The sequence below is a fragment of the Castor canadensis genome, chromosome 6 (genome assembly GCF_047511655.1).
Source record: "Castor canadensis chromosome 6, mCasCan1.hap1v2, whole genome shotgun sequence".
Taxonomy (NCBI): Eukaryota; Metazoa; Chordata; class Mammalia; order Rodentia; family Castoridae; genus Castor; species Castor canadensis.
The window spans coordinates 90,237,933-90,260,916 of record NC_133391.1 but is presented as its reverse complement, the minus strand read 5'-3'; the positions used below and the strand labels follow the sequence as shown (position 1 = coordinate 90,260,916).

The 22,984-nt window shown below is 34.0% G+C and overlaps 2 protein-coding genes across 8 annotated transcripts in view; both read right to left on the bottom strand.

The window, feature by feature from the left end:
- The window catches only part of LOC109699759 (uncharacterized), a 121,687-nt gene extending 118,250 nt beyond the window's left edge, over positions 1–3,437 (bottom strand). For all 6 annotated transcript variants that reach the window (XR_012449079.1, XM_074077002.1, XM_074077004.1 and 3 more), the window contains exon 1: positions 3,301–3,437. Coding sequence is in view for 4 of the 6 variants with exons in the window: in XM_074077002.1 (XP_073933103.1) it covers positions 3,301–3,326 (26 nt within the window). In the remaining 2 variants the exon portion in view is untranslated. The remainder of the gene's footprint in view (positions 1–3,300) is intronic.
- Nudt12 (nudix hydrolase 12) lies at positions 205–17,639 on the bottom strand. 2 transcript variants are annotated; one of them, XM_020184694.2, is made up of 7 exons: positions 17,505–17,639; positions 14,883–15,094; positions 13,436–14,025; positions 10,403–10,570; positions 6,361–6,474; positions 3,301–3,500; positions 205–2,024 (listed from the first exon to the last, which is right to left on the bottom strand). In XM_020184694.2, the coding sequence occupies exons 2-7, from the start codon at positions 15,086–15,088 to the stop codon at positions 1,914–1,916; spliced, it is 1,389 nt and encodes a 462-aa protein (XP_020040283.1). In that variant the 5' UTR covers positions 15,089–15,094; positions 17,505–17,639; the 3' UTR covers positions 205–1,913. The 2 variants fall into 2 exon arrangements, with proteins under 2 accessions (XP_020040283.1, XP_020040282.1); XM_020184693.2 differs by having other exon boundaries at positions 17,489–17,636.
- Between the last annotated feature and the right edge of the window lie 5,345 nt (positions 17,640–22,984).

Sequence of the window (22,984 nt, the reverse complement as noted above, 5' to 3'; positions counted from 1 at the left end):
CTCTACCAATAAGCTATGTCCCTGACATAAGGTCAAACTTTAAAGTCTTCCAAATATGGAAACTTTCCAAAGGCTTTTTCACCTTAAAAAAAAAAAATCATAAAAAATTTTAAACAGGGACTCATGACTAAAATTTGTTTTTTCTATTTGTTAATAGAACAAAAAGAACTTTTCCAAAATGTTAAAAAATACATAACACACAAATAGAAAATAGATATTTTAATGTACTGTTACAATGATTTGCATTAGAATACATTCATAGTATTTATACCTGTACCTTTTTGAATTGGCTATTCCTTTTATTTACATATAGCTATTTACCTCTCAGAGGTTAAAAATTTAGGAATAATTGTTAAAGCAATAATTTACTTATATACTGATTCCCCCCAAGTACAGTAGTATCAAATTTCTGAAGTTAAATTTATAGTTGTGTTTGTTGACACTTTCCTATCCCAACATCGGAGAAATCTGGAATTTTACAATGTAATATTAGAATCTATAAGTACTAAAGTACATTTGCAGTAAAACTGAACCTCAAATCATTATATCTCATAATGATCAAGGCACAAATTATTAATATAGTTATATAGTTATGTAGCTCTAATTCTATTATGTATATAAATGTCCTGTGTAAACCTTCATTTGTTTTATAGTTCTGATATCAATAAGCATTCATTAATTACTAAAAAAATTGCTTATTAATAAAATGGTTTTGTCTAAGAATATCATCTTATTTAAGTTAAACAAATTTTAAGGACTATCTAAAACTTTAACAATATTTGGCAAGCTAAATTCATTCTTACTATCCCTTCTTTTAATTTACTCTACACATATTTTTGGTGATAGCTAATATTTCCTAATAAAGGGAAAATCTTGCCTTGGGTTATTAAAATGCTTCTGTGTTATAAAATTGCAAATTACTATAATTTACTTTTTCTAGAATCTTGCCAATTCAGTTCTAAAATATACTTATCAAGGTTTCTTAGCAAGTACTAAGGTCAAAACCAAGATTATATACTTGAATATTATAAATATTGATGATAATTATTATAGAATTCTTTTATGAAAATAAATACATCCCTCATCACAAAATGAAGTAAAGCCAGTGCTTTTAACTGAAATGTAAATATATCTGGGATTTATTTGTATCTGACTCCTGAGAATTCCTTTCAAATATGTTTAATTTCAGTGAAAAAGTAGAGAGTCTTGATTTGCCTTAATTAGTTTTAGGTTTAAGGAAAAGCTCCCAGACACAATGATATGCTCTTACTTTAGCTCCCCTTCCAAAGAGATTACTAGTAGGGCTAATTGTTAAATACAGAAATTTTTAACATTGGTCAAATTAGACTAGTAGCAATAATCTCACAGCACCACTAGCAGAGCAATAGAACCAGGAGGAAGGAAAGAGTAAGTGGCAAGGCAATGGGAAGATGAGCAAAATCAGAGACTGACAACTTACAAGGCCTTTATGGTAATGAAATGAGTATCAATACGAGTTCAAAAATTCATCAAAATTATTATGTTTCATTTCTCAAATAAGGAATGGTAGTGAGAAGTCTAATGCTGAGTAGAGGAACTAGAATTTAGGATTATTAACATTTCTAGAACATACTTCTTTACAATATGATGTCTCTTATTAGAAATATGATTTTATAAGACAAAATTCTGAAGTACAACCAAAAAAAATGCTCAAAGGCTGACCCCAAATTTAGGAAAATTTAAGGATATGTTCTAATTTATAGAGATATGAGTTCTGAGCTAGTGATGGAAAGAATACTTTAAAGATATTTTGGGAGCCCAATATGAGGATTTTGTATTATGACACTAAGGAGCACTGATTATTTCTAATCCCACTTGAGGATAAGTGGTATTAAAAAAATCAAATAATGCTCAAATAAAGTCTAATTCTTAATTCAGAGATTGGGGTTAATTCCAATCCAGTGTTTGATCAGTTGATGTGCAATAGCTCGGCTTGGTGGCACAAAGAATGCCTGCTGTTTTCCTTTGGTAAGAACATCCACAACCTAAAATACACCATAAAAAATGCATTAGGATCTCAATACTGTCATACTTAAATACTATTTCCATGATTATATAATTCAACCAAAATGTGATTTTACAGTGAATAACAAATAGACATCCATAATTTAGTACAGAATTTCTAATTGCTTCACTGAAGCAATTAGAATTTTGATTTTTAAAATGTTCTAAAAAGAGATAGGAAAAAGAGGTTATGAAAAAGGAAAACATATGATCTACACTTAAAATTGAAAGTGAAGGCAACTTCTGAAGCAGGTTCCCTTTTTAAAAATTCTGAAACAACAATCTAATTCTTACCTTTTGGACTTGGGCATAAAGGAAAACTAATTTGATGTGGACAAAGACAGGATTTTAGGTCCTTACTATCGTGCATCCATTTGTTCTATACAAATGCTTTGGGCCATGTAAAAAGAGACATTTCATTTATCTTTCATTATATTAGTTAGAGATGCTATTATTTTACTTTTTCAGTGGTACTAGGGTTTGAACTCATGACTTTATGCTTGCTAGGCACTGTCCCATTTAAGCCATGTCCCCAGAGCTTTGCTGCTTTAGTTATTGTTCAGATATGGTCTTGTGTTTTGGCACAGGGATAGCACTGGACCATGAATCCCCTATGTACACCTCCCACAGGCATGTTCTACCATGCCTGGTTCATTTGCTGAGATGGGGTCTTGCTAACTTTCTTCTCAAGCTGTCCTCAGACTTCAATCTTCCTGATCTCTGTCTTTCAAGTAGCTAGGATTATAGGCACTGTTCCTAGCCCAGGGATATTATTTTAAAAAGCTTTTTTGAGTATATATTTGTTACACTGCTATGTTATTCTTGTCCTTTAGTACAATTCAAAATAAAAACTTTTTAAAGTTTTAAGCATTTTTGCTGATATATTTTGATGGTTACTTGCTTTAATGCATAAAATGTCTAAGAACAGTATTTCTATCTCTTCTATCTGAATTAATGTTTATGTACTTTAAATCTATTGAAAGATATTATCATTAATCTGAAGGAATAGCATCTGAAACATGAAATGGCATACAATCTTTATTAGAAAAAACTCACAGAATGAGCTAAAATAGGACAAACTGGAGAACACATACTCTTCCTACCTATATGGACTTATCAATTACATTGTAAACCAGGCATAACAAAAGGTCTGTACCCATTCATTCAATCTGTTGAAAATATGCTTCCTTGCTACATGCCCAAACCAATACTGTCAGGGAACAGTCAATAGAAGAAGGAAATTAAATTGAACTTTACCTGTTTTCTAGTGAACCAGCAGGCATCCTCTATTTCATTCTTGTCAACTTTAATTTCTGTAGATACTGCCACAGCTAAACAACCAATCATTAAGGAGGAGGGCATTGGCCATGGCTGACAAGAGACATACTCCACATGGCCAACTTTCACTCCACTTTCCTCTTCTACTTCTCTCCGAACAGCGTCTTCTATGGTTTCCCCTAATCGAATGCAGCAAAAGAACAGCTGTTGATGAACATGCCTTGGACATTCTGTGCTCCAAACAGCTCAACATTTAGAAATCACTTTGGAAGGAAGTCCGATTCAAAGAATCCTAACACTACACTGGAAGTGAAGAAAAATTATTTTTCGAAGTATGACCACATTTAGAGTATTAAAATGCTAACAAGAAACTCTTATTTCTTATAGGTAGAAATTTGTCAATTACATTTAAAATATAGCAATTATAAAATTTACAACTATCTACTTCCTACTATTGACTAAACATTATGCAACATCTAATGTATCATCTCAGTTATATATAATTACTAGATATTCATAAACTGTCATGTTACTTTTTAAAATTGGCTAGCTTTTTCCCCACTAAATTTTTACATCTCCCTTTTTTCGGTTATATTATTAAATGATTATTGCAGATAACTCTTTTCAGGTCATCAAATGTTTAAAAATCATATAAGATGAAATTCAATACTTTTTCTTTTACAGCAATTGTTTCCCTCTAAATGACCGATGACTAAGCTATGATAAAATAATGTGAGGTCCACAAATGTTCTTCATATTTCTGATTTTGTTGGAATTGAGAAGTAGAATAGAGGAATCAGTTTTTAAGTAAAATTTATCTGGATATCCAGAAGTATTTTGTTAAATACTTAGCAAAATATTTTTTAAATAAATCTTTCTATTTCAAATAGATTGATACATTTCCTATACAAGAATTAAGAACTTATATTCAGCACAAGAAAATATATGGTGAATCACACACTAGTATTAAGATATTTGTTGGGGTTTTTTTTTTTGCGTGGTGCTGAGGCTTGAATTCAGGGCCTACCCTTTGAGCCACTCCCCCAGCCCTTTTATGAAGTTTTTTTTTTTGAGACAGGGTCTAGCAAACTATTTGCCCAGGCTGGCTGATCTCTGCCTTCTGAGTAGCTAGGATTATAGGCGTGAGCCCCCCGGCACCCAGCTCTATTTGTAAGATTGTAATAGTAGGAGTAGCATATAACACACACTTTAAAACTCCTAAAATCAATAAAAATGCTAAACAACCAAAACAAAATAGGCAAAAGATATAAACATCTGAAATTCAAAGAAAAGGAATATTAGATATGTAATGCACATTTGAAAATGATATTCTGTCAGCAGAGCAATGAAATTAAAACTGCAGTGATATTCTATTTCATACTACTAAGAATGACTTATTTAAAAGCCTGAATAACCTAATTTGGTGATGATATGGAATAACAGAACATTTCATTGTTCCATTTCATGTCATGACAAGAACATTTGAGAGCAAGTTGGTGACATCTAGGTAATGTTAGTATGCTAGCAATTCTACCCTATGTATATAGCCTACATTAACTCTTGCCAATGCATGTAAAGAGAAACATAAAAATATTAATTGTAGTACTGTTTGTAAACATCCAGAATCTTGAAATAAACTAAATGCAAAAAAGAGAACAAATATGGATTATTGACATACGTACTACTATCTAGCAATTAAAAATTGACCTAGAACTATGAAGGGCAGCAATGTGATTAAGAGAAAGGACTCAGAAGCCAAGTGTCTTAGTTTGAGTCCCCTCCACTAGTGATTTGTGGTAAGTTATTTATTTCATGTGCCTAATTGGTCTTATTTGTAAAATTACGATAATAGCAATTTTTTAAGGTTGAGTGAGGATTATAGGATTTGATATGGGTAAAGTCTTCGAAGTGGAGACTATTACATATGCTTACCACTGCTATTATCTGGCAACTGGATTAACATTGGAAGTTGAGATTAAGTGCTTATTAATGCAGATATGGTCACTCATTTGTTTTACAAATACTTACTAAGATCTTACTATGTGAAAGGCTCTAAGGACTTGGGATATAAAAAAGAATAAAACAGAAGGTCTTACTCTTATGGAACTGACATTCTAGTAAGAGTTGATAATAAAGAAATATAATTTATAATATTATAATTATATAATTATAATAATATATGATATTATTATAATTAATATAATAATACATATAAACACACACGGCAGATTAGGTGTTGTTGAGTACTATAGCAAAAAGTCATACAGGATAGTATGGATTGTGAATACAGGGTATAGGGGCTAACCAAGTATTTGGGACAATCACATAAGGCTCTTTAAAAGGCAACAGCTATAAATGTTTGGGAATTGGTAGGAAAACAAGAAATAATTCTATTTTGACTTTACTGGGTAAATGGCATTTTGGGTTTTTGTTTTGTTTTTTTCTTTTTTCTATAAAAATGTGTTACTCTAGGTAATAAGTACGGTCATCATCCTTGACCTTCAGCTCCAGTATCTTCCCAAATTAAGGCATTAGAGCTCAAAGAAAGACTAAAGGTGGTACTTTATATGTCTATCAGGTTGCTTGTAAAATACAGATAATAGCTTTTAAATTGCAATTGTATCAGTTTATGTAGGGAATGGGGAATTGTCTTAAGAACTTATTGAAAGAAACAGATTAAAATAAATCCTGTTATTTGGCATGTGAAAAAAAAAAAGGCAACAGCTAAATCTAGTGTAGAAAGGAGGTATAAACCACCTACAAACCTTTCGAGAACAACATACGACAAAGCAAAACATGAAAATCATATGATATTTAAATTGTAATTAAAATGGTATCATGTTTAAAATATTTTTAAGATGTCAATTTTACAACATAGTAATTTATTAGATTATATCTCAAATGCTACCTAATTTTTTATTTGTAAATGTTTTTCATGCCTAGGAGTGTGGCTCAAGTGGTAGAGCACCTGCCTAGGAAGTGTGAGGCCCTGGGTTCAAATTCCAGTACTGAAAAAAAAATTTTTCAGAATAGGCTTACCAGGCTCAACAAATCCAGCAAGACAAGTATACATGCCTGGGGGAAATCTTTTCTGCCTGCCTAAAAGACATTTGGTTCCATCTGGATGAATAACTTGCATGATTACTACTGGATCTGTTAAAAAAAAATCAGATATATGAATAACAAGAAAAAGTAATTTAGAGTCAGTATGCAAAGTCACAGTCTGGTAAGGTAATATAAAGGCATATCTCCTCCAGTAGCAACCAGGTTCTTGTTTGTTTGAGATTGTTCCTTTCTACTCTTATGTAACTGATGACAAAGTGCCTGAGAGAAACTGCAGAGAATTTTGTCAGCAGGGCAAAAAAATACGATTTTTGCTCTTCTCCCCTCAATCTTAGCAACATTTATTCTGTACTTAAGGTATTTGCTAGGCATATTCTTATTTTTTAAGAGAAAAAAAGTTTAAGTAGGTAATGTATAGACGTGGGGGACATTCATATTTTACAAGTAAATACAGTAAATTCTCTGCTTTCTCTTCCATTCCAATACTTAATGTTTTTAAAACCTAATGTGACTCTATGATTATGTTTATGTATTTAGAACAGTATAACTAAAATGGGGCTGGTGGAGTGGGTCAAGGGGTAGAGTGCCTGCCTAGAAAGCATGAGGCCCTGAGTTCAAACCCCAGTACTGCCTAATAAACAAATAAATAACTTTTCATATGTCTAGAAGTCATCAATTCAGGAAATTCTCCACACTAGCTCAGGATTTAGAACCAGGAATTAAATGTAAAAGACTCTGAGCAACAAAATCAGATGTCACTAAGCCATATATTTTACTACCTGGAGACCTCAGGTGTTTCTGAGTCTATTCTTTCTCCACAGTTTTAAAGAGCTGAATTATTAAATTTCCAAACCATAGCAGAATCCAAGCAGGAATTAGAAGGAAAGAGGTATAGTAGGCACTAGCAGGAATGAGGAGCTAGCTTAAAGCTGTATTGCTGTGGTAATGCCTGAAACAGGCACTGAATTGTTGGGAGCTTTATTTTGTCTCTCCGTAAGAGGAATCAGATTGGCTGACTCTTGAAATCATGTATTTAACATAATAAATTTCTATTGATTAACCTAAAGTTAAGAAGTGGCTAATTATAAACAATATCATTTATTGAAAAATCATGAAATTATATAATACTTGCATATTTATAATCTTTTTTTCATGGGACTGGGATTTGAATTCAGGGCTTCACACTTGCAAAGCAGGATCTCTACTGCTTGAGTCACACCTCCAGTCCATTTTGCTCCTCCCACATCCCAGCTTTGCACCATGAGCCTACTGATCTTAGTCTGTCAAGTAGTTAAGATTACAAGTGTGAACTACTGGTGCTCAGCTCTATATTTAGTGCTAATGGTCAAATTAAACATTTTTTAATAAAAAGGCAAACTTAGTGCTTAAAAAAAAATCTTGTCATTCCAAAACATCTTTTTTCCCAAGATTCCAAATAGCTGAGATTTCACCATAATGGGCTTTAATCCCTTCATGGACTGACAGGGATTTAGGCTGATTCCACAGCTTGGTTATCGTGAATTGTGACTATAAACATGGGTGTGCAGGTATCTCTATTATATCCTTGCTTACATCTCTTTGGATATATGCCCAGGAGTGGTGTAACACACAATATTTCTATTTTTAGCTTTTTTTTTTTTTTTTTTTGGTGGTACTGGTGCTTGAACTCACAGCTTCGCCCTTGCTAGGCAGGCATTCTACATATGAGCCACTCCAACAGCCCTATTTTTAGTTTTTTGAGAAACCTCCATACTGAATTCCATAGTGGCTGCCCTAATTTACATTCCATCCAATAGAGTATAATGGTTGTTTCTCCTCCTACCTCTCATCCCAATGTGGCCAGCATTTGTTGTTTGTTTCCTTTATAGTAGCCATTCTGATTGGGCTGAAATCACCAAAGTGAATATAATTAAAGCACATTATATGCATGTATGAAAATAGCATAACGAAGCCCATTAAAATATTTGGTTTTTTTTGGGGGGGGGTGTTGTTAAAAGAAAGGACTGAGTGTAATGGTATATACCTTAATCCATCTACTCTGGAGGTAGAGACAGGATTGCAGTTTAAGGCCAGCCTAGGCAAAAAAGTTAGTAAGACACTATCATCAAAAACAACCTGGGTGTGGTGGGTCATGCCTGTAATCCCAGCTAGTCCAGATGGAGAGGTAGGAGAATTACAGTCTGAGGCTGGCCCAGTCAAAAGCAAGAGACTCTATTTGAAAAATAAACTAAAGTAAAAAGGCTGGGAACATGGTTTAAGGGCTAGAACTTTTGCCTAATAAGCATGAAGCCAAGTTCAAATCCTAGCACTGGCAAAAAAATTTTTTAAAGAAAGGGATGAGGTCTATTTGGTTAGAAAACCTTCTTCAACTAAATATTAATAATAATATTTATTATTAATAAATATTAATAATAAGGAAGGACTGTAAAATAGGTACAGTGTATGTGGGGAAGGTACTAGTGGGAGGGAGAGTAAATGTAGGAGATGCAGGTAACAGTATGTGGTTGATGGACTTCATATACCTATTTGAAATAGAACAAAAAACCTCTTACAATTGCTTGGAGTATGGTAGGGAGAGGGTTGAGGGGGAGAGACGATGGGAGCAATGAAACTAATGTACAATGTAAGTTTAATTGGAATTGTCACTACGAATCCCCCTTTATAATGAATACATTGTAACAAAAAAAATAAATAAAAAATATATCATTGATCAGAAAAAATTTTAATTGTTAACAAATAGCAGGTCATGAATTTCACCAAGCATGTGACAGTTTGGGTTTTTTTTTAAATCTTCAATGTAAAACAAAATGGGCAAAAGTTTTATAGGATTGAATTTGGTGTTTCTTGTGTGTGACACCAGAAGCATAGGCAAGTGAAATAAAAAGACAAAGAAGTAAATTGGACTACAATAAAATTAAAAACTTATCAGGAAGATTGTGGTTCAAGGCCAACCCTGGCAAACAGTTTATGAGGCCCCATCTCCAAAAATAACCAAAATGGATTGGAGGTGTGGCTAAGTGGTTGAGCACATGCTTTGCAAGTTTGAAGACCTGATTTTAAACCCCAGTCCCACAAAAAGAAAACAAACAGAAAACAACAAGAGTGGCAAGGATGTGGAGAAACTGGAACCTTTGCACAATGCTACTCAGAATGTAAAATGGTGCATTGGCTATGGCAGGTCATCAAAAATGAAAAAATGGAATTAAGATATGATCCAGAAATTCTATTTTTTGGAATATACCCAAAACAATTGAAAGCAAGGTCTCAAGGAGATATCTGTATACCCAGGTTTATAGCAGCATTATTCAAAATAGTCAAAAGTGGAGGTGAGTAATTCAAGTGTTCATAACAGATGAATAGATACACAAAATGGAGTATATGTTTGCAGTGGAATATCATTCATCCCTAAAAAGGAAGAAAATTCTGACACAAGCTACATGGATGCCTGTTGAAGACATTAAGCTAGGTGAGAAAAGTCACTCACAAAAAAGAAAATACTGTATGATTCCATTCATATGAGGTACCTAGAGAAATCATGTTCATAGAGATAGAAAGAACAAAGGCAGTTTCCTGGAACTGGGGCAAAGGTGAATGAGGAATTGTTATTATATATAGCTTATATATATATATATATATATAAAACAACATATATATATATATATATGTATATATATATATATAAAACAACATATATATATATAGTCAACTATATATATATAAAAGTTGCTTTTATGTTGTGTATTTTATATATATATATATAACAACATATATATATATATAGTCAACTATATATATATAGTCTCAGTTTTTCAAGATGAAAAAGTAAATGTACATAACAGTATGGAACTGTTCACTTAAAATTGGCTAAGATGATAAATTTTGTGGGGATAGGGAAAAGGAAGAATAACGGAAGTGTAAATATGATCAAAGTATATATATGAGAAAATCATAATGAAATTCTTTTACATAAGTAATATACACTAATGAAGTACTTTTCTTATAAAATGAAAAGGCTTACCAACTCTTGGATATGAGGTATTATGAACACCCTGGAGACTAGGACAGTCTTCTTTTAAACATACTCTTTTATAGCCACCTTCTTCAATTTTAGTTGCACTTCCACAGGTTGGGCAGAACTTATATCGACTGTGCCAGGCAAGAACAGATCTTGCTTGAGCTACAACCCCTTTTTAAAAGAAGCACAAAATGTTTTCATCCCATAACAAGGTGTAAGAAAAATTAATATGTACATATGATGCTCTTGAGCTATAATAAACAAAATGTACTGTTTTTTGAATAACTGTATGATAAATGGTTTTAGTAGTTGTTTTTATGTTGTGTATTTTTCTTTTAAAGTAAAAGATTTAAATTTTCAGATGACAAACAAAAATTAGACTTAACTTTAATTTGAATAAAATATAATTCTCATTTAAGACAGGTGTTCTAACATTGATCTTACATACTATTATTGAGGCTTTTACTATAGATGATTTTAAAATTTTTTAGTACACATGATGCTAGTGTGTTTAGATACTACTTTGTAATAGAGATTTTTATAAAAATATATTATAGTTGGGCTGGGGATGCAGCTCAATGGAAGAGCACTGTATAGCATGTATGAGACCTTGTATTTGATCCCAACTCTGGAAAAAATTACTACAAAGGTAGTTCCTAACTTAGACTTGGATTGTAAAGGAAATATTACTAGGAAATTACAGGTACTCATCTCTACTTTCCTTCTTGGTCATTAAGCTACTGTTGGTCCATGCTATTGTGGGACATATCCTGTTTTCAAGTGGAAGCTGCATACGGCATAAAGTATACTGCACGGACATTGGTGGGTAACTTTATGAAAAAAATGACAAATAGAATAAATCTTAGGATATATATACATTGTAAAGGATAGCTTTTACAATGGTACTTCAAAAATAATTAATATGACCTGACCAGAAATACTATAATTGAGGCATTTTAAGTGCCTGATGAACTTACTCTCCTTAAAATACACTATTTGGCCCATGTGATTTTGAAAAAAAAAAAGATGAGAACATTTAAAGTGAAATGAACAAATAAAATGTAGATTAAAAACAACTGTAACACTGAAATTCAATGAAGCACAGACAACTTTAAATATTTGCCTGCTATTACCTTGCAACATATAATTCAGTTTTCACTGGAGTATCTACATTATTTCACAATCATCACAATACACAATAATTCACATTGATTAAATACTTACTAGGTGCTGAGTACCAGGCAAAGAACTTTTTATACAAACATGTCTATATTTATTGACTGTTTAAAGCAACCCTTATGAAGGAGTACTACTATCATCCTTATTTTCTGGAAGAGGGAACAGGCACAGAGAAGTTAAGTAACTGTAAGGTTATATAGTAAGTAAGTAAAGAGCCTTACTTCCCTTAATAGTAAAATTTAAAAAAAAAAAGAAAGCAATTTGTCCACTAATAAGATCATTTTAATCTTAAAACTATATACACAGTTTCAAAGAAAAGAAATGTTGTTGGTTTTGATTTTTCCTTTAAGTTCAATGATTTCTCCAAAGGTGTGGAGAATAAAACATATTCCAGTAGACTTAAAGAAGCTACCAAGCAGCCTATGGAAGGCCCATCATGAAAGGGAAAGTGGATAATTGCTAAGTGAACCCCTCTATACCTCTCATTAAATCTGCAGTACACCATAATTATCTTCTGATCCTTCTACTCCACTGATATTCATCTTGTCAAATTCATCAACAGCTTCCTAATACCAAAACCAACTTCCTTAAAAAAAACCCAAAATCTTACTGAAATTCTCAACAGCATTTTATATACTTCACCGTGATCTCCTTCCTTAAATACTCTGCTCTTTTGATTTCCATGAACACATTTTTTTGGTTTTCTTCTACTTTACATGGTCTCCATCTCCTTTGATGACTCCTCTGCTTGTACCTGACCTCTAATGTTAAGGAGATTTAGTTCTAATTCTGAGACTCTTTTTTCTTGCTTGCACTCAATTCTTAATAGTATTCTGGGACTAACATACTACCTTTGTGTTGATGACTGCCATATGAGTATCTCCAGCTTAGTCCTCTCTTCTGAGTTTCAGAATCGAATATCCTCCTTATCCTTGTCTAAAACCTAACATGCCCAAAAATAAGACTCTTGATTTATTTACTCTAATCTGTATTGCTTTCCTTATTCTACCTATCATTGTCTATCAAATTACTGAAGTCTCCTAACAGTCATTGTTGTTCTACTCTTTCATTATATACTCCATACGCAATCCATGAACAAATGCACAAATACGGTTGATTTTACAGTGGGTATATATATATATATATATATATACACCCTTTTCTCCATTTCTACTATTAATACATTAATTTGTGCATGAGTCAATGCTTCCACCATCTCTTTCACTTATGAGTCTTGACCTACATACAGATCAACTCCTATCAATTTTAAGTCCAGAATGTCTCGAACTTTCCTTTTCTGTCCATCTCTATGCCACCATTCTTACCCAAGCTATTGCAATATTTTACAGGCTACTGTAGTATGTAATACCCTCTTAACAAGACTCCCAACTTCCAGACTTCACCTACATACCACAACTCATGCTCTATAGAGCAGTTAGTATAAAGTTTTTCTTAAAAAACAAATAGTTCAGGTAACAACATTTAAATGGCTCTTCCAATAAAACCCTAGTTTCTTAACATGGCACAAAAAGCCCAGCAACAGAAAACAAAACAAGGTGTTTGCTATAATGTTTAGTATATAATGTAAGTTCAAGAAATACTCATTGGAGAATCAAATGAAATCATCATTCATTTGGATTAATTCCCTGGAAACTAATTGTGGCCAATAAACTGCTATAACTGTAGGAGAGTAGTGTCCTAGAGTGAAAACTTCAGGAAGTTCCTAATGAAGATAGCCTACCTTCACTGCTTACTGGAAAAGGCAGGCCACCTGGAAATTTCAAGTACATACAACTCTAAATCAGTTCAAAAACTGCATTATTACCAATACAGATAAACAGTGTGTCCATCTCTTACCAGCTTCTTTTTCTTTCAACTGCAGAAGAGCTGGCATTGGAGGATGAAGAAAATAACAATTTTCATGCCATTGCTTAAATTCTTCAGCAGAAGCAGGATCTATACTGAGAGCAAACCAGGCAACCAACCCATCTTCCTCTTCTCTTGGGACTTCTCCAGCATAATTATGTAACTCTTTTTTCATTTCAAGCTCTACTCCAAGGAAAATCAAGGTGATCTTCTCCGGCTGGGCCAAGTAGTTCTTTATATCTGTGTAGTTCAGCTGACAAAGCCTGACTTCTGGCTGTTGGAAACTTTCTTTATTGGCACCTAGAGTAACTAAGGGATTTAAATCTGAGAAAAGGATATAAATTGTGGCTGGATGGCGTTGTTTAGCTAGTAGCCAGTCAGTATTATTTCTTTTTTCACTTTTCCGGTCCAGTAGTGTTCTGCTAAAATAATTTTCTCTTTCTTCCACTTCATTGGTTAGGAACCAAGGCTTCTTCCCACCTTTAGCATTAGCTAGTAAGTTAGCTATATGCTTATAACCCCAAAATAGTGCAATATCCAGTGCAGTTTGCCTTGATTTATTGACAATTGATCTGTCACATCTATAGATGGAGGAAAAAATTGAGGAGGAACAATAAAACAAAAAGTAAACTTCTCCTGTATTAATTTCAATAAAATCTTTCCAGAAACACATGACAGCCTCCATATTTAATGATTACAGATTACCCTTTTTTCTTTTTGTACATGGTTTACTACTGAGAAGCTTAAAAGAATCATTTAATAATCACAAGTGGTGAAAGGTTATAGACAGCTGAAATTTAAAAAGAGATACCAAAATCCCACAGAGCTCTTGGTAGCCATAATGAGATTTACATTTTCTATTTGTGAGAAAAAGATCAAACTATTCATAAATTTGCTTTACTATTGAGAATACAGGATTAATTTCTCAACAGAGTTAGCTTAGTTGTGGTGTAGCTCCGAGTGCCTGACTGGCATGCAAGGGCCCTGGCTCAATCTCCAGTACTAACAAAATAAAAAAGGTAGCAAGAGGTTTAGTAAAAAATTATGCTACTTTTCAATATAATAAAGTGATCAATAAGTTATTTACTATTCCAATAATATTAATATGGCCACAAGAAAAACTTGAGCTGGACATGGTAGCACATGCCTATAATTGCAGCTACTCAGTGAGGCAGACACAGGAATATGGAAGGTCCCATGCCCAAAAAGGTAGTGAGATACTGTCTCAAAAACTAAATAAACAAAAGGGGTGGAAGGGTAGCATAAGTATTAGGTTGCTCACCTAGCCTGCGTAAGTCCCTGGGTTCAATCCTAGTACCACAAAGAGAGAGAGAGAGAGAGAGAGAGAGAGAGAGAGAGAGAGAGAAAGGAAGGAAATATGATGTACACAGAAATTAAACCACAAACCCTTTTAGGTGGGAGAGCCTAAGATGTTTACCCTTTCTCAAGCAGAAATTGGACAACATCTGGATGCCCATTCCTTGCAGCATACATTAAAGCAGTCCAACCATTTTCAGAAGTTTCATTGAGAAGAGATGGAGAATGGTGAAGTATTCCTGTTAACTTAGCAATATCTCCTTCTGCAGCTGAATTATGAAGTTCAGAAATTATTTCCTGTTTTGGACTACTTTTTACAGAAGACATTTCTTCCTTTAAAAAAGAAAAATAAGGGAAAACCTTATTTGCAATTGCTTTTTGCATCAATGGATGAACATGATCTAAATGCTGATGTCAGAAAAGCATTTATGGTTTCCAAAGAAACACACACTTTAAAAGGTAATTAGTAGTCAACTGTCATCACAACATACATTTCAAAATTATTATCAATTGGGAGGTATAATTTACATAACTGTGGGAAAGTAAGAAACAATGTACAAAAAGTTTTGGTAATACAGATGAGGAGGCTTGGGATAGGGAACTAGTAATGTTACAAAGAGGAGTGGGTATTTGAGGTAGACAAGAGGGGTCTTCATAACAGAACTGGGACAAAAAGCAGATGGAATTAAGGGCAGCCGTTTATAGCAGATGACACGTAGTGCTCTTTGATTCTACGGTACCAGGTATAGGACCTGATACAGTCAAAAGTATGCGAAGTTTCACATAAAAAACAGTTTATTGCTTTACGTTCACAATTAATTCTACAATCCATATGGTATTAATTTTTGTTCATAGTGTGAGGTACACTAGGTCAAGATATTTTTTCATTCCAGTGGATAATTCATGACTCAGCATTATTCTTGAAATTACCAACTCTTTTCATTGACCTGCAGTATTATTACACTTGTCACAAATCAGATGACCATGCATTTTTCAATCTATTATTGTACACAAGTTTTGTTGGTCACTCTTTTGTCCTTGAATTACAGGTTTTTTAATTATTAACTTTGTCTGCTTTGTCACTCTGATGTTTCAGTGGGGGAAAAAAAAATCCCCAAAACAAAAACAGAAGTAATGATCATTGACCTATTTTTTGTGTGTGAAAATGGCTTATGCTTCCATTGTCTATTAACTTCTCTTTTTTTGTTTCCTTTTAATTGTATTAACTACTCTAAGTGGTTTTTTGACACATTTTTTCCCTATGACATACTATAAAGAAAAGACGTGGGATTCTAATTCTACTTCTACCATTCTAAGTAATTAAGTAATTAGGCTAAAAAGAAAGGTTATAATCCATATTTATTGATAGCTGTTGTCTCTTGGATTCTGAGATGGCAATCTGGCTAATCAATTTTGTAGTGTAGGTTGAATAAAACTTAGGGAAAAATGGACTAAGGATTAACTTTCTTACTTTGTATCTGTTCACATTTCCTGTTTGTGTTTTTCTTCTATTTGTAAAACTTTCTATTTTTAAAAAACTGTTCACAGGAATGCAAACAACTTAATACTTAAAATCTGTTTACAAATTAGGGGTGATTTGAACATTACAAAACCATTTTTTATCTTCTTTGATTTACTATAAGTTTACCTTCTCATTCCTTTTAAGTTTTTTAATACTTTTCAAATATTCTGAAATAACAAAAGCTATAACTTTGCAGGACTTTATTTTGAAGCACTGCTGAAAGTCTTCCAAGTTGATTTTCTCTTAAATTTATATTTCATAAATTCTTATTAAATTTTCTTCAGTGAGATTTACTTGAATAATACTTCCCGGTCCATGTTCTGAGGTCAAAGTCATTCCCTCAACCTCTCCACAGGTCACTCCAACTGATTGCAACATTGTCATTCAGATGTACAATGTCATTCACTACCGTCAACTTGTAATGTTAATGTATACCGAATTTTTGGGAGAAAGGAAGTGAAAGAAATATACATTTTCCTCCTTAGCTTTGTCAACAGTTATCCGAAAACAGTTACATTACTCATTCCAGAGAAGCACAGAAAATCTGACATCCAGCTCTAGTGCTTAATTTACCTTTTTCATTTTCGGACAGGTCCTGTGGAAGCTAGAATTTGAAGGCAGGATAGAACGCTTCCCTTGCTTTACAAGAAGAGCACTGACTCTTTTGAGACGTCAATTAAAAGGAACACAGATTTTAAAGGGCTTAGACTTTAACCAAACCAACAGTCAGTTTAACTGATGAATAACCAGGGCCCAAGACTCGCCCAAAGTCACACGGCTGGAGTGGAGTAAAACCAGGGCTTAGACAATTAAGTCACCACGCATCATTAACGAATTCCACTCCCTTGGGCATCAAGAAGGCCAATATAACCAGTGAAGCGAAACCCTGCACGGTCTCTCCAAACGCTTAAGTACCTAGAACAGTTTAACTTTCTTGCCACTCTTGTGATATTCCTTGTTTCAAGGTGAAATTACATTCGAAGCAGCGATTCTTCTGCCTCATCCCAAAACTTGGACGAGAAATTGCAGCAGCCACAGGAACGGGCTACTAGAGAACCGCACTACTAGCGGGAGGCCCAGCTGCACAGCTCAGGCTCCCGCGCTTGCGCCTGCCAACCCTCCATGACAGCGACCCACAACAGAGTGGGGGAACCCAAGGAACTGGTCACCGCCTCCACGGGACATCTGGGAGACGACTAACTCACCGCTGTGGCTACTAACCCAAGAGTGACCAAGAAGAAGCAGTCAGGATACTGTAGAACGACTAGGACACTCCGACTCTCACTTTTCCAAGCGCCGGATGCAGCCTCCCTGACTTCCTGCGGAGATCCTGTGTCCGCGCATGGTTTTATGGGAGATGTAGTTGAATAATCACAGACACTGTGCCTTCCCGGAAGGGGCGGGGCTTGGGGGGGTATAGGGTGTCGGGGAGTTGGCGCAGGCGCAGAGTTGTGGGTGTGTGTCCTATTGAGGCCCAGCTGTGTAGAGTGAAGTGAAGGCGGTGGGAAAACTGGATCTGTTTAGTCCCCAACTTTCCCTCAGCCAATACAACTCAGAGCAATTGAGTTTCCAAAGCTTCTACAGGGTTATATAAACCTGGAATATTGGCTGGGCCTAGAATCTTCGGTACGTGATCATAAACAAGTTACTAACTGCTGAAAAACCCTCAGTTCACATGATGGGAAAATGGTACCATATACTGATGCCTACCTCCTTCAACAGTCCTTTAAAAAGTATGCGTTGAGTGAGTGACTCCTTGATTGGGAGGTTTAAATAAAATAATGCAAGCAAAGCTCTTAGGTCAGTGCCAAGTACAGAGTTGGCACCCACGATACAATAATTATTGTTGCAGTTATTTATTCATTTCCCACTATTTCACGTCTAGAACCCACGAAAGTTATGCGAGTCTCAGATTACAAAGCTAGGTGGTGTCAGTCTTCAGTTCCTTACTGTGCACGTGAGTGCCTGTGTGCGACTGCATAGGGATTGAACCCGGGGCCTCTAGCACACAAGACAAGCTCTTCACCACCGAGTTGCTCCCCAGCCCGACGCTGTACTTTCATAACTGCCTTTTCTAATTTTGTCTTATGCTTCCTTTTGTGGCTACTGTCTATAGTGGTTTTCAGCCTTTAATGATTTCAAATGATCAGACAGGAGATCGGAAGTACTAATTCCCACTTGAAAACCCAATCTTTGTATTCAAACATATTAAAATAGATAAATTAGTATAAGGAACCCTCATGTATTAATAATCCAGCATTAACAATTATTAATTTAAAATTCTAGCCATTAATATTCTTTTGAAACAGCTTCCAGAAACCATATTATTTCATTCATAAATATTTAAAGATAAACTTTTAGAATTATGTATATATTCCTAGCTATATATAAGTAAAATATCTCTTTAAAAAAAGAACATGATATCACTATTGCAACTAAAATTTTAACAAAATTCTGTACTATAAAATATTCAGCATGACTCAAGTTATTACGAAGACACTTGCACACTAATGTTTGTTGCAGCACTATTCACAATAACCAAGCTATGGAAACAGCTAAGATGCCCCACTAACTACAAATGGATTAAGAAAATGTGGTATTTATACACAATGGAATTTTGTTCAGCTACAAAGAAGACTGAAATTTTGTCATTTGCAAGTAAACGGATAGAACTGGAGAACATCATCTTAAGTGAAGTTAGTCAGGCTCAGAAAGCCAGAAATCGCATGTTCTCCCTCATATGTGGATTATAGACCTAAAACGAATGCAATAATATTATTGGACATGGGTCACACACTAAGGGGAGAACACGCACAGGAGGAATAGGAAAAGGGAAGGAAACCTAAAACTTCAATGTAGTTGATGTGCTCCCTGTTGAGAAGCAAATATAGTAATCTTAAACTGGCAGAGGCCACTATGGGGGACTAGGAAGTAGTGAAGAGGTCAGGTAGAGATGAACCAATGTGGGTGGCAATACATGTGTGCATGGAAACAATGCTAGGAATCTCTTGGTATAGCTATCTTTATCTCAAATTAGAAAAAACACTATGTCTTTCTTATCGCTTATGTTTTCTCTTCAACAAAATCAGAGAACAAGAGAATGGAATAGGTTCTGCCTAGATTAGGTGGGCTGGGGGACAAATAATGTATACACATGTAAGAAAATGTAAAAATGATAAAATAAAAATACAAAAGCAGATATTAAATATCAAATTTACTCAACTACCTTATAAGATTTATTTTACTGTTGCCAATTGATTTACTCAAATTAGACCTTAGCAAGATTTCCACATTACATTTTATGTTTTTAATGTCTATGAATCCTCATGTGTTTTGAGTAAGTTTTTTTTGAAATCAGTTCTTTAAGAGATGACAAAAATTTTGGTTGAAGTATTTGATGAAGAATAGTGATCATTTCCTCTGTAGAATTTCACACACTTTGATTTTTTTAGATTGTATTCTGTGGTGTCCTCTGTAGATAAAGGTTTATTTCTTAGCACATTATATTATTAATAGTTGTACAATATTTTCTTGTCCCTCTTTTTGCTATATTATTATTGATCATTTCAAATGTTGTCAACCTTATGAAGTTTATGATAAATATAAATTTTTCTATCAAATTTTCAGTTACTGACTTTAGAAGCCATTGGTGATCATTTCACTAGAGTTGCAAAATACTGATCATTCACACTACAGTTACTAACAAAATTCTTTTATAATAAACTACTTTTTCTCATTAACTATAAGGGAAGGTAGGGTAAATATGTGATTTTTTTCCTGATTTTCTGAATAGTGTTTTGATATCATCCCTGTTTTAAAGTTTATTTATGAATTCATGGATATTAACATTTTTATGTATTTTAGTTCATTTAAATATTATTATTTGAAAAAACATTTTAATAATATTCATTATTTTTATGCTTAGATTATTTATTTTACCACTAGGATCGCTCTCAAGGGGGCCCCTGAGTTCTTATAACCAAACTCCTGTAGTGTTTCATGGCTTTCTTCTTATTTGGTATGACAAAATATTTTAGACTCATCTTGTTGATATTCTGTTCCAGACCTAGAGTCAGCGATTCAAGAAGCTTTTTAGAGAAGTGGTGTTTAGATACCACAGTCTTTGTAATGCGGGTACACAAGGCTAATGGAATACTGAATGTCTCTCTGCTGGTAATCATCTCCTAGGGGAAATTGAATAGATACAGATCCTTTCCATTAGGAGTTTATGTTCCAAGGGCAATAATGGTGCCAACAAATATATTAAGGAAATGAAATACTATATTCATTTTATGACTTTCCCATTCAGAAACCTTAAGAATTTAATTTAAAAGGTAAAATTCTTTAACTGTAGATACTCTCTTTAAATGAACATACATTTTAGCTATATTTTTAAAGAATTTCTTGTATAAACTCTCTCTCTGAACCAGCCAAACTGGCCTAAGCACTGACTTGGGATACATTTTATGCTTTCCTCAAACCACTTTTCCTATGATTTCCTTTCTCCAAGAAAATCCTACCTACTTCTTAGAGCCCAGTTGAAGTAACTTTTCTTTTGGATCATCAAGATGTCTGTCCCAAGGATTGTCACTTTCCCACCAGTATTTCCTTGCTTTTAGTCACTTTAGTGCACACTGCCCATTTTTCCAACTGCCAGAACCTGAATTGGTTTTTTGCCTTAGGGTGTTTTCTTATTATCAGATCAGATCATACTTTGCCATCCTGCTTAGCAGATCAACCAAGCCATACAATTGATACTATTTGGGAACAACCCCCAACTAATGACTGGTATGACATGAACTGGTATATTAAAAAACCTCAGTCTTTCTCCCACTAGCTTCCAGATTTCTCCAGTTTGATGAGGTTCTCTTTATCTTCAGTGGATACTTGGTTAGTTACCAATTCTGTTGGCTGTCTTTCCTTCCTTGTTTTCCCACTTCCTTCCCGTTTTTACTTTTGTACCATTGTTTCCTCCTGACAATCAATGGCATATGAATCTCTGTCTCAGGAATTGTTTCCGGAGTAAATTAAAGACAAGGATTTCCCCCCCTCCTTTCAATTCATAACTACTATTATGTAGTAGTTAGCCTCCTTTGCATAGTTTGGGAGAGTTATTAAACATCATTAAATAAGTAAGTCCCTATTATTAGTCATGCTGGAACACGTTATATTCTGTCGCCTTTATAAGAACGAGGTAACTGCAAATCAATGCATGGCATTTTGTCAATTGCCCTTGAGATCAATAATTTGGAGTTCAAACTTTATATCACTGTTTTTGTTTCTGCCCACAGAATCATTTCACAAAATATTTGTTCTTCACTATTGTCATCCCTCTGTGACTACATGGACTTCTTGTACTTTAATTTTAGCTGTTCTGGAAAGTTAATTGCTGCCTTTTTGCCCTGCAAATAAATGATGTGTATAACATGTAGACTATTTTTTAAGATAGAAATATGCGAACTATATCTTGTAAATTTAGTAAAAATAGATTTGTCATTTTTCTGTCAATCAGCTACTTAAACTTATGCTGTCTGGAATTATGCCTTATTCTCATCACACATTTACTTTTTGCATTAAGACTCTATGTATTTTTGCCCTTTTATCTAGCATGTTTTAATTTCTTTCAATATAGAGTCTGATTTAAAAATTATTCTCCAGTGATGGTTGATTACTTTTTATATATAGTTTACTTAATAAAAACAAGTGAGTAATTAATGACAAGATATATTGGGAGTTGTGCATTAACTCTATAAAATTCAGAGGTGAATTCAATAAGTGATGGTATCTTGAACTACATATATTGCTCTTGATAAGAAATAGTTTCACATGTAACTACAGGCAGAGAAGATTCTAATTTATATTGTTTACAAATTTTGCATTTTTGAATACACTTAGTTTACCTTGGTCTTAGAACTTTAGGTATACTTATTTCCTCCTTTGAACCATTCTTCCTCTAGCTTTTTAAATTATAGGTGACTTCTTGCTATTCATGTGTCAGCTCAAATGTCATCTCTTTCTAGAGCTACCCTGACCACTCAGCTTACAATAGCTCTCCTACTATTATTACTTTTTGCATTTTTGTTTTTGATATTTGTTTTTTTGTGGGGTGTTTTGTATTGTTTTGTTTTTGGTGGTTTTGTACTGGGGTTTTAAAGTAGGCCTTACACTTATTAATCAAGTGCTCTGCACTTGAGCCTTGTTACCACCCCTTTTTTGCTTCAGTTATTTTTCAGATAGAGTTATTTTTTAGATGGAGACCAGGCTTCTTTGGACTGTGATCCTCCTACTTATGCCTTCTGTATAACTGAGGTTTACAGGCATGTGCCACCACACCCACCTTTTTATTGAGATGGTGGTCTCCCTAACTTTTTGCCAAGGCTGGTCTGAAACTGTGATCCTTTTATGCTAACTCCCCAGTACAGTACAGGCATGAGCCACCAAACCCCAAGCCCAGCTATATATTTTTTAATTTTTGATGTTTATTTACTGTGTTGCCCAATTAGAATGTAAACTACTACATGGGAAGGTCCACATTTTTTTCTCATTTACTGCTGTTTTCCCAGAACCTAAAAAATTCATTTGACATATAAGAAAACATTAAGTGAGTATTTGTTGATGTTGAATAAGTGATTGTTTTAATATTAAATTAAATATATTTTTGACATTGCTATCATATCTTAAATAACATTAAGAAGGAAAAT